The 13464-nt window shown below is 40.1% G+C and overlaps 2 protein-coding genes across 3 annotated transcripts in view; both read left to right on the top strand.

The window, feature by feature from the left end:
• LOC144987124 (uncharacterized) overlaps positions 1–13464 on the top strand; it is a 319301-nt gene that overhangs the window by 175164 nt on the left and 130673 nt on the right. The gene's annotated exons all lie outside the window — the stretch shown is intronic.
• Positions 1–13464, top strand: part of LOC144986837 (NACHT, LRR and PYD domains-containing protein 12-like) — a 55342-nt gene that overhangs the window by 26929 nt on the left and 14949 nt on the right. The window contains exons 7-9 of one of the 2 annotated variants that reach the window (XM_078935177.1): positions 4216–4392; positions 5278–5451; positions 5747–6825. In XM_078935177.1, the coding sequence (XP_078791303.1) occupies positions 4216–4392; positions 5278–5451; positions 5747–5756 (361 nt within the window). In that variant the 3' untranslated portion in view covers positions 5757–6825. Of the gene's footprint in view, positions 1–4215; positions 4393–5277; positions 5452–5746; positions 6826–13464 lie in introns of those variants that run through there. The other variant, XM_078935188.1, reaches the window with a different exon arrangement.

Genomic DNA, 13464 nt, shown 5'->3' with positions numbered 1-13464 from the left:
ATAGGGTGTTAGTAAGACATTTATTAGTACAATAAGTCTAATAAGGTTTATTAAATTACTTAGTTAACACATTTACAAGCATTATTATTAGGATGTTTTTAAGATGCTTATGATGCATTTACTGATATTATAGGTGCTTAACAAATGTGTCAGTGTTAATAAGCTTAATAAGATTCATTAACAACCTATGTTAACAAATTAATAAGTATTATTATTGTTTGGGTTTCTTGTAAGATATTTATTAGCATTATAAATCTCCTCTTAATCCATATTACTAAACTGCTTATAAGCTTTACAAATGTATTTATTAACTTTGTTAATAGTTTATTAATTGTTTTGCAGCACCTCATCTATAGTGTGGACGTTTTTTACCACAAACAACCACAAAGCATAAAGATTGTAAAAAGAACTTTATGACATTAAAACAGACTACACATACACAAATCGTTCTGTAAAAGATATTTAATAATTTAATTCAGACAAATAATTTAAAAAAAAAAAACATATACTGGTGTTGGATGACTAGCATCATAGCTAATAAGGATAAAGTATTAGCATTTATCCTGAGTGAAACATTCATTGCAAATCCCATCACCAGGAGACAGTTCTCTGCATTCAATGCCAACTGCATTCAACCACTGTTGCCTTGCTTCAAAGTCCACAAGAAAGTTGCACAAGCCAGTCATTTTTGAAGAACGAAGACAATAAACCTACAGGAGCCATGCTAAAGCTAACACGCTAACCTGCCAATCTTTGATTATGAAAGGAATCAAAGATGGGCAGGATAACTAATGTCACCATTGGCTAATGAATCTGTCAATCAAACTCATCAGCAAACCAGGCATGCTCGCTTTCAGCCAATTGAATGGCCTCTTAGACTTTTCTTTCACACAGGTGACGAAAAAAGCCCCGCCCATCTTTGATTCTGTACCGGTCGGTCGTTGGCGTGTTAGCTTTAGCATGGCTCCTGTAGGTTTATTGTCTTCGTTCTTCAAAAATGACTGGCTTGTGCAACTTTCTTGTGGACTTTGAAGCAAGGCAACAGTGGTTGAATGCAGTTGGCATTGAATCCAGAGAACTGTCTCCTGGTGATGGGATTTGCAATGAATGTTTCACTCAGGATAGATGCTAATACTTTATCCTTATTAGCTATGATGCTAGTCATCCAACACCAGTCTATATGTTTTTTTAAAAAAAAATAAAATATTTGTCTGAATTAAATTATTATTTATCTTTTACAGAACGATTTGTGTATGTTTAGTCTGTTTTAATGTCATAAAGTTCTTTTTACAATCTTTATGCTTTGTGGTTGTTTGTGGTAAAAAACGTCCACACTATAGATGAGGTGCTGCAAAACAATTAATAAACTATTAACAAAGTTAATTAATACATTTGTAAAGCTTATAAGCAGTTTAGTAATATGGATTTAGAAGACAATGGTCTGACTTTAGATGTTAATAAATCTTATTAACACTTTCAGGTATTTGCAAGACATCTATAATGCTAATAAATATCGTACTATCATCTGACACATTAATAAAGCCTATTAATTTGTTTATTTAGTTAATAAAACTTATTAAGCTTATGAACACTTATGCTTGTGTCAGGCATCTATAATGCTAATAAATATCTTACTAGAACCCCAAACAATAATAATACTTCTTAATTTGTTAACAAAGGTTGTTAATAAATCTTATTAAGCTTATTAACACTGACAAATTTGTTTAGCACCTATAATATCAGTAAATGCATCATTAGCATCTTAAAAACATCCTAATAATAATGCTTGTAAATATGTTAACTAAGTAATTTAATAAACCTTATTAGACTTATTGTACTAATAAATGTCTTACTAACACCCTATAAATTCATTTATAATGCTTGTAAATGTGTTAACAAAGCTTGTTAAGGAATCTTAATATAAAGTGTTACCAAATCCACTTACATATTTTTAAATCTTGTCACATTTCGAATTAAAGTCTGCAGCATTTTTAACAAATTCTAACTGCTACATGTATGATTGAACACATTTCTTCCATGTTCTAATCATCTTTTCCATGACTCTGCCATGTTTCCCTGACAGCGTCTGGGATCTTTGAGTTAGCTTTAGTCCAGGTCTGTTTGTGATGTCACTTTTCTTCCACTTTGTCTCAGATGCAGAAACAATGTATTTCAGCAGCGACTCTCAGAGGGAAAGTCTCTGTAGATCCAGAGAAAATGTTGCTGATGGTTCCACAGTGGGAGTGATCATGTGCTCAAAGCCATCACTTTAGCACAGAACGCTGGGATGAATGATGCAGTGGTAATGCAGACATTATGGGATGTCTGGGTCAGCTTTAGTGATGTTTTAATGTTCACACGGCTGAAGAATGTCCATCATTGATCCTTCCTCATCAAAAACCTTCAGAAACATTTCTAATGCTTTGAGAAACATTTATTAAAATGTAAAGAACATTTGATTGATCAGCATAAAGAGTTTGATTGATTTATTCAGAACAACTGACTGAACCGCAGTACGAGTGTCTCTCTGTGTCTCTGTGTCTGAAACCAGGAGTCCATGTTTCCTCCTTCAGTTAAGAACCAGAGATGTTGCAGTGATTTAAGCGTTGAGCTCGGCGCCTCAGTCCAGCAGCAGCTGCAGTGTTAGTGCAGTTTTCTTTCATGCATCATTCATTCATCCAGATGATAATTATTCTCCACTATTTTGTTCTTCATCGTTTCAGGATATTTTCCGGCTGCTTCTGAGTCAGCTGATGCCATTTCTCCATGCAGACACAAACTTCTGTTATAGGATTCAGGAACTGCTGGAAGCGGAAGCCGACATGCCGGCGTGTTTTTAATCTCCGACCACCTTTCTTAGAAATTAACGCAGCATCTCAATAAGGGCTTGTGAAACCAGGACTATTGAAACCGCAATAAGTGGGGAATACTGTATAACGACCAAATTTTAAGATATTTGTCATTTTTAAATCTTAAAAAAAAAGTAGTTTAAAAAGAATAGCAACTTTATAAATTTAAACTTTAGCATGGCTCACTGGTTTGTTGTACTATTTTTAGAACAATCCTGCAGGCGACTTATGTGGCCACTGGGGGAAACCTGGTCCCCGTGGATATCGTGTAGGTGACCCCTGATTTAGACTAACAGCAGAATCAGCTGAAACCCTCAGACCAGGGGTCAGGAACCTTTTTGGCCGAGAGAGCCATAAACGCCACATATTTCTAAATGTAATTTCGTGAGAGCAGTTCATTAATGTAGTGTCCCTTTTCCACACTGAGGCACGGAGACTTAACCTTTTTTAACCTGTTTTAAGGCCGTAACAAACGCTGTACAATTTATTCTGCAACTCCTTATTCTCTCCCGCCGAGAGCACTCCTTCCAATAAAGAACCTTAAAAGAGGTTAAGTCTCCGTGCCTCAGTCTGGGAAAGGAACGCTACATTATGCTGTTGCTAATAAATGATGAGTATTTCTTAGCATGAATGTAACTTCTGGTGCTGCGTGGTGGTTTTTGCTGATGGTCTAGTCTGGTTGATACGTGGCGAGTTTTAGCTTCATGCAGACGTTGAGACTTCCATCCATTAAACGTGATTTTAGGTTGGTCTGAATGTTCTGTAGATGTGAGAAAGACTGCTGTGTGTGGAGCCAAACACACACTCAGACAGCGTGTTTGATGTTAAGCGCATTCACCTTGCTGCCTGTGCCCACCAACACCTCCCCCCAATTCCTCACAGACGGGAGCGTGTAGCTGCAGGCACGGTAAATCACAGGTTTCTGGCTGTTACAAACTCTATTTTATCACATTTATTTGTTACAAATAGATTAACAAATAATTTCTTTCTCTATTTCTGCAATTTGATCGTTTGAAAATGCATTTTACAATTTAGGATTCAAGATGAAAAAATACAATTTAATCTGACATTTTTGAAACTGAACTTTAAATCTATTGGTTTGTAAATATGTAGTCATGAATAATTCATGATGATCAATGACATTTCAATTCTTTGTCTGTTTTAACTTCATTTGAAATCATTTCTAATCTATTGCATTTTCTTCATGATCATGTTTTTGGGTCCAAATCCAAAAGAAATGAGCAAACAGTGAAAATGTCATCTGTCAGTCTGTCATCAGGGCGGGTTCCACCTGACTGAATGGACCAAGTTCCTGAACCTCCAGCTGTATCACTGCTCCTGAACACACTTTTCTGTCTGATTGCAGGTTGAAGGACTGCAGTTTGTCAGAGATCAGCTGTGAAGTTCTGGTCTCAGCTCTGAAGAAAAACCCGTCTAATCTGACAGAACTGGACCTGAGCTACAACCAGAACCTGCAGGATTCAGGAGTTCTTCATCTATGTGATTTTCTGGAGAGTCCAGACTGCAGACTGCAGACTCTGAGGTCAGACTCTGTCCAGATTCTGATCTGCAGCAGCATCTTCCTGCAGCTGCTTGTTCTCTTCAAAGATCTGCAGAAGAACTTCTTCTTTTCTTCCTGCAGCTGCTTGTTCTCTTCAAAGATCTGCAGAAGAACTTCTTCTTTTCTTCCTGCAACTGCTTGTTCTCGTGTGTTTCAGCAGATGCAGCTGAGAGTCCAGCGGCTGATGTTTGTGAGCAGACAGTGACAGAGTCATGCTGCAGCTGGATGCTGCTCTGACAGACACATCCTCCACAAACATCCTCACCTTTTCATCCACAAACATCATCACATCATCCATCAAAGCTCCCAGCAGCTTCTGACTCTTCATTCAGAGCTGAAGTCATGGATCAGGGATCAATGTCCAACATTTGCTGCTGACTCTTCCTCATCACGTCCTTCTTCTCTCTGCTTTGATCTGTTGGAGCTGAAAGTCTCTGCTTGAAGGGCTGCAGCAGAGAAGGACTGGAAGAACATCTCCTGAAAACTGGGAGGAAGACTTTCCAGAATCATGCTGCTGAAATTCTCCCATGATTCAGTGCTGTTTGGAGAAGAGCTGAGCAGAAAGAGGAAGTGGACTTTTTCTGCTGTTGCTGCAGAAACATCAGTTGGTTTAGATGCAGCCACAGGCTGATGTTTGACTTTCACACATCTGGACTTCTTTCCTGAAGCAGCTGCATGTTGTCCTGAATGTTCCTGAATGTTCTTCTTCTCTGCTTCTGCTGGACTCTTCTGATCTGCTGCTGTTGCTTCACATCTTTGGACTTTTCTAAACTTTCTGATCTTCTTCAGCTCTGAACTCTTTAAAAGAAGTGAAGGATGAAAAACATGAACTTTGTCTTTAAACTCTGCTCTTTGTTCTGGATTCAGGTTGAGGAAATGCAGTTTTTCAAAGATCAGCTGTGCTGCTCTGGTCTCAGCTCTGAAGTCCAACCCGTCCCACCTGACACAACTGGACATGGGCTACAACAACCTTCAGTCTTCAGATGTTCAGCAGCTCCAGGATCTGGTGGAGAGTCCAAACTCCAAACTGCAGACTCTGAGGTCAGTAGAGGGTTGGAGTCAGTCCAGCTGCTTCCAGATGTTTGGTCCTTAAGTTAGTCTGAGAGCAAAGATGCAGAGTTTCCTGTGAAGCTGCAGCTTCTCAGTGAAGCTCTGAGGACAACAGTCAGCCAATCAGAGCAGCAGAAGCTCCAACAGGTGAAGATGACAGGAAGCTGCTGCTCTGAACAGGACTGAAGCTCCTGCTGCTCTTTCTGCTTCTGTGCTGCATCACTGACTGACAGACTAGGATCAGGAGACACTCCTTCATTGCTGTCTCTCTACTTATTCTCTGCAGGTGGTGTTAAAAAGTCTGATGTTCCTCCTGGAGGAGCAGAGAGAAGCAGCAGCAGCAGCTGGTCTGCAGAGATGTTGTGACTGGACGGTGTTCCTGGGAGGTGGAGAGCAGAGTGATGGAGGAATCAGAGGAAGTGGAGATGAGTGTCAGAGCTGCAGCAGGAACAGATCTGAGATCAGCTCCACTGTCTCTCTCAGCATCAAGTGGACAGTTATTGTGCTGCAGATAGATCTAGATCTATGTGTGGGTCAGGGGAAAACACAGTCAGGCGTTGGATCCTGGTTCTGTCTCTGGAACAGGGACAGAACCAGAACTCTGGATCACAAGACTCTGGTTCCAGATGTTTCACACTTGATTTCTGTTCTCCAGAAACTCTCATTGACAAACAAACACAGAGTTTCATTCAGAAACCTCCAACATGGTCATGTGACCAGAATGTTCATAGTGGAGACACGGACAAACGCTGTGGTCACATGACTCACTGGTCTGGATTCAAGTCCTTTGAAGTCAGTTTTTGGAGCAGAAATCCCGTCTGATCTCAGTTAGTGAACAAAAGTCTCTCAGTTGAATCATTTTTCTATCATCTCTGTTCTGTTGATGATCAAATATTGACTCATGCAGTTTGAAAGACTCAGAGTTTTGCTTTGATTGGTGTTTTCCACAGTTTTCTGACTGAACTTCCTTTTTCTTTGGTGCTTTGTTGGTAAAACTCTGTTCTTTTTCATGCTGATAGCATTTTTAGCTGCAGTTTTAAAGAAGTTTCATCTAAATCCAGTTGAATCTCCTCATTTTCTAGAATGTCTAAACTAGTAGAAACTTTCTGAGCATAAAGCCTGTTTTCTCCAGAGGACATGAATGAACAGAGTGCATCTTAGTGAGGAATGACAGCCTCTGGATGCAGAGAATCACTTTGATGCAGCTGCTGCAACAACACCAACTGCATTGAAGCAGGAGGGAGAAGGGAGACACCTGCTGGCTGTTTGCAGAACTGCATCTTAGTGTCAAAAGGCTTCAAACTGAAAGCTGTCTGTAAAATTCCTGCAGCCTGTTTGGATCTAATAAATGCTCTTTTGAATCAACTCTGTGTTTTCTATTGATTTCTGTCTTCATTCTATCTTTGACTCACAAACAGACTTGAATCTTTAGCCTTCCCCCTCATCCTGTTCCAGCTGTTCTAATCTTCATGTGTTTGGTTCCTTCTCAGTAGAAATGGGTTGGAAACGAGCTTTGGAATGTTCAGGTGGTGCTGATGTCTTTCTAGATGGGGGTGGGCAGAACAGATGAGAGCTCCTCCCTCCTGATTCAGAGGGGAACAGTGGGCAGCAGCTGAAAGGAGGGAGTGGAAATGGGAAAAGTTCTCTGCAGGTTTCTCTTTTCCAAGAACAGAGGGACATGACTCCATGAACAGCAGAAGCTAAAGAGTTGGAAAACATGCCCAAAGCTGCAGCACCACCTGCAGAAAGATGCTTCCTCTTCAGGCTCCGCCCCTCCACATCAAGAAAGATCAGAGTTTCTGCTGAGCTGCTATTGGAGCTTTTAGGGGGTCAGATCTTTAGGAACATTTGCTGTCAATGAAACCAGGAAGTAAAGTGTTTTGAAAGTAACCTGAAATTAAAGTAAGTCTGAGATAAGATTGAAAACTGTTTTTTGTGGGTGACCATCACTCAAATGGGACAATCCTCTTTTGAGTCTAAAGTATTTAGATCAAAGCATCTTCAGGTCCAAATTATTCTTCCTGGACTTTCCATTCTAGAATGAAAGAAAAAGGGATTTGCTTTTAAAGTTTATCATTTTCTTTTCTCAGATTTACCAGCTTGTTCCTCAAGGAGGAATTCTCCCCAAGTCCATGCATGAATGGAGCTCCAGATCCCTGAGCTGTGCTGATTACTTTTCTAATTTGACTAAACCCAAAGTGGGAGGGGTCATCTTTCTGCAGTTCCTCTGAATCATGGACAGAAGTTGTAGATGTTCCACTAGAACAGTGTTTTCTTCTTCTGTGGATGTTCTAGTGTTCTGAGCACATTGGTAAAGTCTGCTGCATTATCTGTCAGCTTCCATTTTCAGCATTTGGATCCTCAAAGTTCAGGAAGAAACCGGAATCCAAACTGCTTCCAGTTTCCATGTTTGGGATCTTCTGGACCTGTTGAAGGACACAGATTCTTTCCACATCATGAAGCTGTTCTTCTGAACCCAAACGGCCCACAGTTCTATGCTGATGATGCCCTTCTTCACCAACAGCCTCTCAGATCACAGTTGATAAAACAACAGTTTTTACAGTTTTTTTACAGAACAGTTGATAAAGGGGGATATCCCATGATGCACTGGGATCCTTTTCAGTCTTTGTGTAGATTCATCAGCCTCTTTTATTTCATGTTTGTGTTTGCTTCTCTTCATTAATCTGTAATTTGAAAATCTGGAGCTCAAAATGTTTTTTTCTGAGCTTCAGTAAGCGACACAGAAATCTGACACGTTTTTCTGCAGCTGGAGATCATAAATGTGTCAGGATGGAGGTCAAACATCTTTGATGGTTAAATCAAGGATTATTTTTAATGTTTTAGATGAATTTCTTTGTGGGTGTTCTGTACTCCAGCACTCCTCTTTGTCCTTCTTGCTTCACCTCAGAACTGCTGCTCCATATCCTTAAACAATGAAGAAAACTGAATTTTACATTAATTGTAGCGGCTGCGAGCTTATGAGTCGCTATAGAGGCTGCGACAGGTCCTGTTTGCGACGCGTCATAAAACTATGACCATGAAATCCACTATGTTTGTGTGTCGTGATTTATTCCACTTCATTGCCACAGATGACACAAATGATACGATCCATCATGTGGAGTTCATAATAAAGTATAAAGGCGGTCAAGAAAAAAATACTGGGCCCTGTGCACCCTCTCTGTATCAAACGAACAAACCAAACTAAAACAGGTGACAGGTGCGCCTAAATGACGTCTAACTAATCACGTGACCAAAAAAGGGAATTATAAACAAACATGATAATGGCGACTACACACCAGCCCCTAATTATTTGGCAAATAGACAAATAATTACACACACAAAAGAAACATAAAATTAGCATAAACAATACAAATTCATTCAGTTCTCTTTTTTTCACATTTTTTGTTTTTTTTCAATTGGCCTCCAGTAGCCGTATTTGTCTTTCAAAAGATAACGAGTCCTTAAATCCGAGAAACCTTCACTTCTTCATGAAGCTATTCCTTTTGGTTTTGGCTTCCAGCAGTAAAACCATCTTTGTAATTGGTCATTCCAAGCAGCTGGTCTTTGTCTTGACTCGAACTTGACGTACTAATCCTCTTCTGTCTGGGAAAGTCTGTAGTACTTTTCCCAGAACCCATGAATTTCTGGGTGCTAAGAGATCTGCCTTGAAAAGTTGCAGCACAGTCAAAAACAACCTTCAACTTTTTCTTAACTGGGTGGTAAACCCCATGATGTGGGATATACCACACTGTCCCATCAGAACGCTTCAGGTCTTCCTCTGGTACCTGTTCAGCGTAACCTTTGGTGAACATGTCATTCGTAAAGGCCATGTAATCCGCGCAGAAAACAGGATCTCTTTGGAGTCTTTTCTTTAAATGAGCAACACGCTGCAGAGCTAAATCTTTGTTGTTAGGCATGCAAACGTTTTTGTTTCGCAGTGGTAAACCAATCTGATAGTGTCCATTTATGAGGTTTGCTGAATTTGAAACTGTCTCCATAAATCTTTGGTCTTCTTGTGACAATCCAGACTGTTCATCCATACTGCATTCAGGAAAGTCAAATTTGAATTGCTTCTGCCAAAGTTCATCCATCTGTACAACAGACACTCTGTTTACTGACAATTCTGGTTGTCGTTGATCCATTGTATTTCCACCGTTACTTCCCAGCTGTCCATTTATTGTCCAACCGAGCATTGTTCTTATAGCAAAAGGTCCGTGATGTTCACTTTGTATCACTTGCAGTGGTTCCAAAGCTTTGGGAACATTGACGCCTATTAGAAGTTCAATCTCTTCATTTATTTGTGGTAAGTAGATGTCCTTTAGATAAGGCCAATTTTGCAGATCCTTTTGCAGCGGTATATTACATTTCTGCACTGCGATGCTTGGTTGTGTGTATGTTTTAGGAATAGCAACAAAATCATTTCCTTGAATGGCTGCTACCTCTAGTCCATTGACAACATGACTGTCCACGATTTTCTTTTGACCCATTGTCCTGAGAAGAATGTGTGTTTTCCGTCCTTCCAAGTTGAGTTTGTGCATTAAACTTTTGGTACAAAACACTGCAGTACTTCCTTGATCCAAAAAAGCATAGGTTGTGACAATCTTGCTTCCTTTGCTGAGTTTCACTTGAACTGGAACTATTGGTAATTTGCAGTCTTGATCACCGGCCGCAGTAAGACCATTGGACACCAAAGTTCTCATTTGCTAAATCTCTGGTTTCTTTTCTGTCTCTGTAAAGTCTTGAGTCTCTTCTTTCCTAAGTGAAGTAATGTGAAGCAGAGTTGGATGTTTAAAGCCACATTTAGCACAAAAGATGCGCCTTTTGCAATCTTTACTGATGTGTCCAATACACAGACAGCCAAAGCAAACACCCTTTTCTCTCAAGAAGCCAATCTTCTCCTTTCTGGATTTCTTTTCCAACTGTTCACATGAATCCAAAGTATGTTCTTTTCCACAAAAGAGACATTTCTTTCTCGACGTTTGGGTAAATTTCTTTTCCTGGGTTTCAGCTTTTAATATTTTATTCACTGGGGTTACTGTTGTAGCGAAACTGCTTTCTTTCCTTCCAAAACGGATATGTGACTCTGGTTTGGTCAAACTCCTAGTTGCAGGTGGAACATCCTGTATGTTTCCAAACACTGGATCTGTTAAGACTCTTACTTGTTTTTCTATGAACTCTGTGATGTCAGATATCTTGCATCTTTGTCCAGTTCTTTCCTGTAGTTCACAAGCTACTGTCCTCTATTTGTCTCTAATCTTTGATAACACTGAGCATGTTAGCAGGCACATTAAGATCATGCAGGTAATGCAAATCCTCCATAACATTGCAACAGCTTCTAAGAAAAAGACTATAATCTTGAAGAGCCTTAGCATCTTCTGTTTTAATTGAAGGCCATGAAAGAACCTTGTCCATGTAAGCTGCTGCCACCTTGTGTTCATTTCCAAAGTGTTCTTTAAGTAAGGTTTTAGCTTTGAAATAACATCTGTCTGGACTTATGAATTGGCAGCTCCGAACCAGTTCCTTAGACAGACCTTTGGTATACTGTTCCAAGAAATAAAGTCGGTCACTGTTATTATCAGTGTTTTTCTCTACGTTGTTCTCAAATGCTCTCATGAACATGTGGTACTGGAGTGGATCTCCGTCAAACATGGGTACATCTCGCTTCGGCCAAGATGAAACACGTTGCTGATTCATCAGAAGCATTGTTATTTCATTTTGATTTCTCATTATGTCCAACATTGGTTGCTGATTGTCCATCACAGTGTTTGTGTTTCTGGTGTCTTGGATGTAGAAACTTGGATGGACTGAGGGAACTGTTTCTTTTCCGTGTCTTTGGTCTTTAATCATTGTAATTTCAGCCCCCACAGCTTTCTCTTTAGGCTTTGTCCCTGTAGCCTGGTGATCCCGTTGAGCTGTTTGATGTGATGTGAATCAGATGACACATGTGGTACGATCCATTTGAAAAGTATTGTACATAATCAAGTGTAAAAACGGTCAACAAAAAATACTGGGCCCTGTGCACCCTCTCTTTATCAAACCAACAAACCAAACTAACACAGGTGACAGGTGCGCCTAAATGACGTCTAACTAATCACGTGACCAAAAAAAAAGGGAATTATATACAAACATGATAATGGCGCCTACAGACTCTCAGGTAAGGTTTCATTTAAATGTTGATTCTCTACAACAAGTTATGTCTGTTTTTCTTTCATTTAGGAGAAAGTGTCAGATGGACGTTAGTGCAGAGGAAACAGCAGAGGACTGTTGTACAGAAGTAAAAAGAAAACAACATTCTGCTTGAGTTTAAAAATCCTGTTTTTTCCGTATCTGATTGTTAAAAATGTTTTGGGTTTTTTTGCACCAAACTAAACAGGAGAACCTTAGTTCATCTGAGTTTTGATATAGTGGACAAGATTATGTTCTGCGATCTTTGAATGAAAACATTAACCAATCCCAGAACTGCAGATTTCAATGGACAAACAGTTGCAGCAGATTTCTGACCCACAGAGCAGCAGCTCCTTATGAAGAGATATGGAGTTGTCAAACTGCAGCAGACTGACAGGTATTTTCCACAGACCTAGTTCTGCTGTTTAGTCAGAGCCAAATTTGGATCAGAACCAGGTCTTTCGTTTCACAAAGTTTTTAGGTTACCTTCTGGTTCTCAGTCCTCTCGCCCGAGGCAGATCTGTGATGAAGTCCACTGTGATGTGTGACTAGGGATGTCGTGGAATTGGCAGTGGATACATGAAACACTGTTAATCCCAAAATCATACTGTCAAAATTATGCAATTTTAACTTTTCTTCTGATGCACTGCAATGGATTGACTCTTACCTCACTGACCACTCCCAAGTTATCAATTTTGGGACCTTTGCTATTTTCACTGTACATTAAAGACCTTCCATCCAGTTGTCCTGATGTTTCTGTGCAGATGTATGCTGATGACACTGTAGTATATGCTCATGGCAGTAATTCCTCTCAGGTGGCTGAGAAGCTCACCAATGCCATGGTTAACATCACAGCTTGGTTGAAATATTCTTGTTTGCAGCTAAACACATCTAAAACAGTTGCAATGTTTTTCACCAAGTCCAATAATAAGCTCACTGCTGAACCAGATGTTTTTGTTTCAGGAGAAAGGCTACAGATTGTATCAGAATACAAATATCTGGGTGTCATACTGGATTCAAAGCTGCCTTTCAAATCACACATCAAAAGAGTCTGCAACAGAATCAAATTCAACCTCAGTAATTTTAGACACATTCGCCACCAGATGTCCACACAGTCAGCAAAAATGTACATGCACTCTGTGATTTTCTCTCATATCACCTACTGTTTGCCTGTCTGGTCACAGGCTTGCAATACATCTTTAAAACCTGTCCAAACATTATACAAACATTATACAAACAAACTGTATAACCCAACATATTTCACCATTGTACAATATTACAAAAACATGGTTTACTGAATTTGGGACAACAATCTAGCCACAGGGGTTGCAAGCCAGTTACTTCTGTGCCGCTCCCAAGCCCGGATAAATAGAGAGGGTTGCGTCAGGAAGGGCATCCGGCGTAAAAACTGCCAAAACAACCATGCGAATCATTCACAACACTTTAGACATACCGGATCGGTCGAGGCCCGGGTTAACAACGACCGCCACCGATGCTGTTAACCTACAGGGTGTCGGTGGAAATTTGACTACTGTTGGTCGAAGACAGAGGGGAGGCAGAAGGGTCCGTGGCCAGAGAGAGAAGGGAAAAGGCAGGAACATAGGTTTGAGAATAGGGACTCTTAACGTTGGCACAATGACAGGGAAAGGCAGAGAGCTGGCAGACATGATGGAGAGAAGGAAGGTAGATGTACTGTGTGTGCAGGAGACAAGGTGGAAGGGCAGCAAGGCACGTAGTATTGGAGGAGGATACAAACTGTTCTATCATGGTGTTGATAGGAAGAGAAACGGGGTAGTAGTGATTCTGAAGGGGGAGTTTGTAAACAGTGTTCTAGAGGTG

The sequence above is a fragment of the Oryzias latipes genome, chromosome 2 (genome assembly GCF_053564925.1).
Source record: "Oryzias latipes strain Hd-rR chromosome 2, Olatipes_Hd-rR_3.1".
In the NCBI taxonomy this organism is placed as follows: Eukaryota; Metazoa; Chordata; class Actinopteri; order Beloniformes; family Adrianichthyidae; genus Oryzias; species Oryzias latipes.
Note: the sequence above shows the minus strand (reverse complement) of the source record. Positions and strands in the feature narration are given on the sequence as shown.